Genomic DNA, 1,053 nt, shown 5'->3' with positions numbered 1-1,053 from the left:
GAATAGTTTGTAGACAGATACATCCCTACTGAAGAAATAATGGCTAGGCAGAAGCCAGGCTACTTAAAAATCATAGTTCTATCTATGGGATTTATGGCTGAGTGCTATTGCTTTCTCTCTTTTTGTTTTAGTGTGGGAAAACAAAAAGAAATTTTGTGGGAAAATGGCTAATGTTTTTGTCCGTGGTGACACTTCCTCTTATACTTAAAAGTTAATCCTTAGGGCTTGTACTAAAGCAGAAAGCACTAGTTTAATTAGGAGAAATTTTTCCTCAGTGTCCTATTACTTAAACCTTTGGTACAAAGATGAATAAGTTGATAATAGGCCTTTCATCATTCCAGTCTTCATCACCATCATTCTGCAGAGATCTAAAAAGCATACAGATTAACTATAACATCATCAGAAGGAATTTTACTCAGCTTGTAATGACCTAAAGACAAAGGCTACAGAGCAATGGGATCCTGACATAATATCGACGACATTCCACTGGGTTGTTCTAATGGTGGTCCAAGGGTCTAGTGGTAGAAGTGGCAGTCCTGAAGCAGATCTTGGTAAATTTGCTTGACTACATTCTTCAGGTAGTTGTTCTCCAGGGGCACTTTAGACAGAATGGTAGCAATATCATCTTGGCTGTAAAGAACAAAGGTTCATCAATTTTTCTTTATAAATCTTACACTTGTCTCCAATTCAGTGGAATTTATGTTCTTGGTCTCTCAGTTTCCTAGGAAGCACAAATGAGTATTTCTGAAAATAACCAGACTGTTCAGTTTGAAATGGGATTTGAAGAGGGGCTAAGAATCAATTCTATATGTAATTGTGAAGTATCTTAACCTAGCTACTTTTGTTGGTCATAAAAAATATCTTAGTCTTGGATTTTGCTGACAAATGTAAGGTGAGCACATTTTTTCCCCGAAATAGGGTCTTGCTCTGTTGCCCAGGCTGCAGTGCAGTGGCATGCTCAGCTCACTGCAACTTCTGTCTCCAAGTTTCAAGCAATTCTCCTGTCTCAGCCTCCTGAGTAGTTGGGATAACAGGTGCCTGCCACCATGCCTG

The 1,053-nt window shown here is 38.8% G+C and overlaps 1 protein-coding gene across 1 annotated transcript in view; it reads right to left on the bottom strand.

Annotated features, from left to right (window-relative positions):
* Nucleotides 1-391: 391 nt before the first annotated feature.
* KNL1 (kinetochore scaffold 1) overlaps nt 392-1,053 on the bottom strand; it is a 41,868-nt gene continuing 41,206 nt past the window's right edge. Inside the window, exon 18 of the mRNA XM_017530888.2 lies at nt 392-630. Coding sequence (XP_017386377.2) covers nt 516-630 — 115 coding nt within the window. The 3' untranslated portion in view covers nt 392-515. The remainder of the gene's footprint in view (nt 631-1,053) is intronic.

This window comes from Cebus imitator, unplaced genomic scaffold (genome assembly GCF_001604975.1).
Source record: "Cebus imitator isolate Cc_AM_T3 unplaced genomic scaffold, Cebus_imitator-1.0 Scaffold70, whole genome shotgun sequence".
Classification (NCBI taxonomy): domain Eukaryota; kingdom Metazoa; phylum Chordata; class Mammalia; order Primates; family Cebidae; genus Cebus; species Cebus imitator.
The sequence above is the reverse complement of the archived record's forward strand: the minus strand, read 5'-3'. Positions and strand labels throughout refer to the sequence as shown.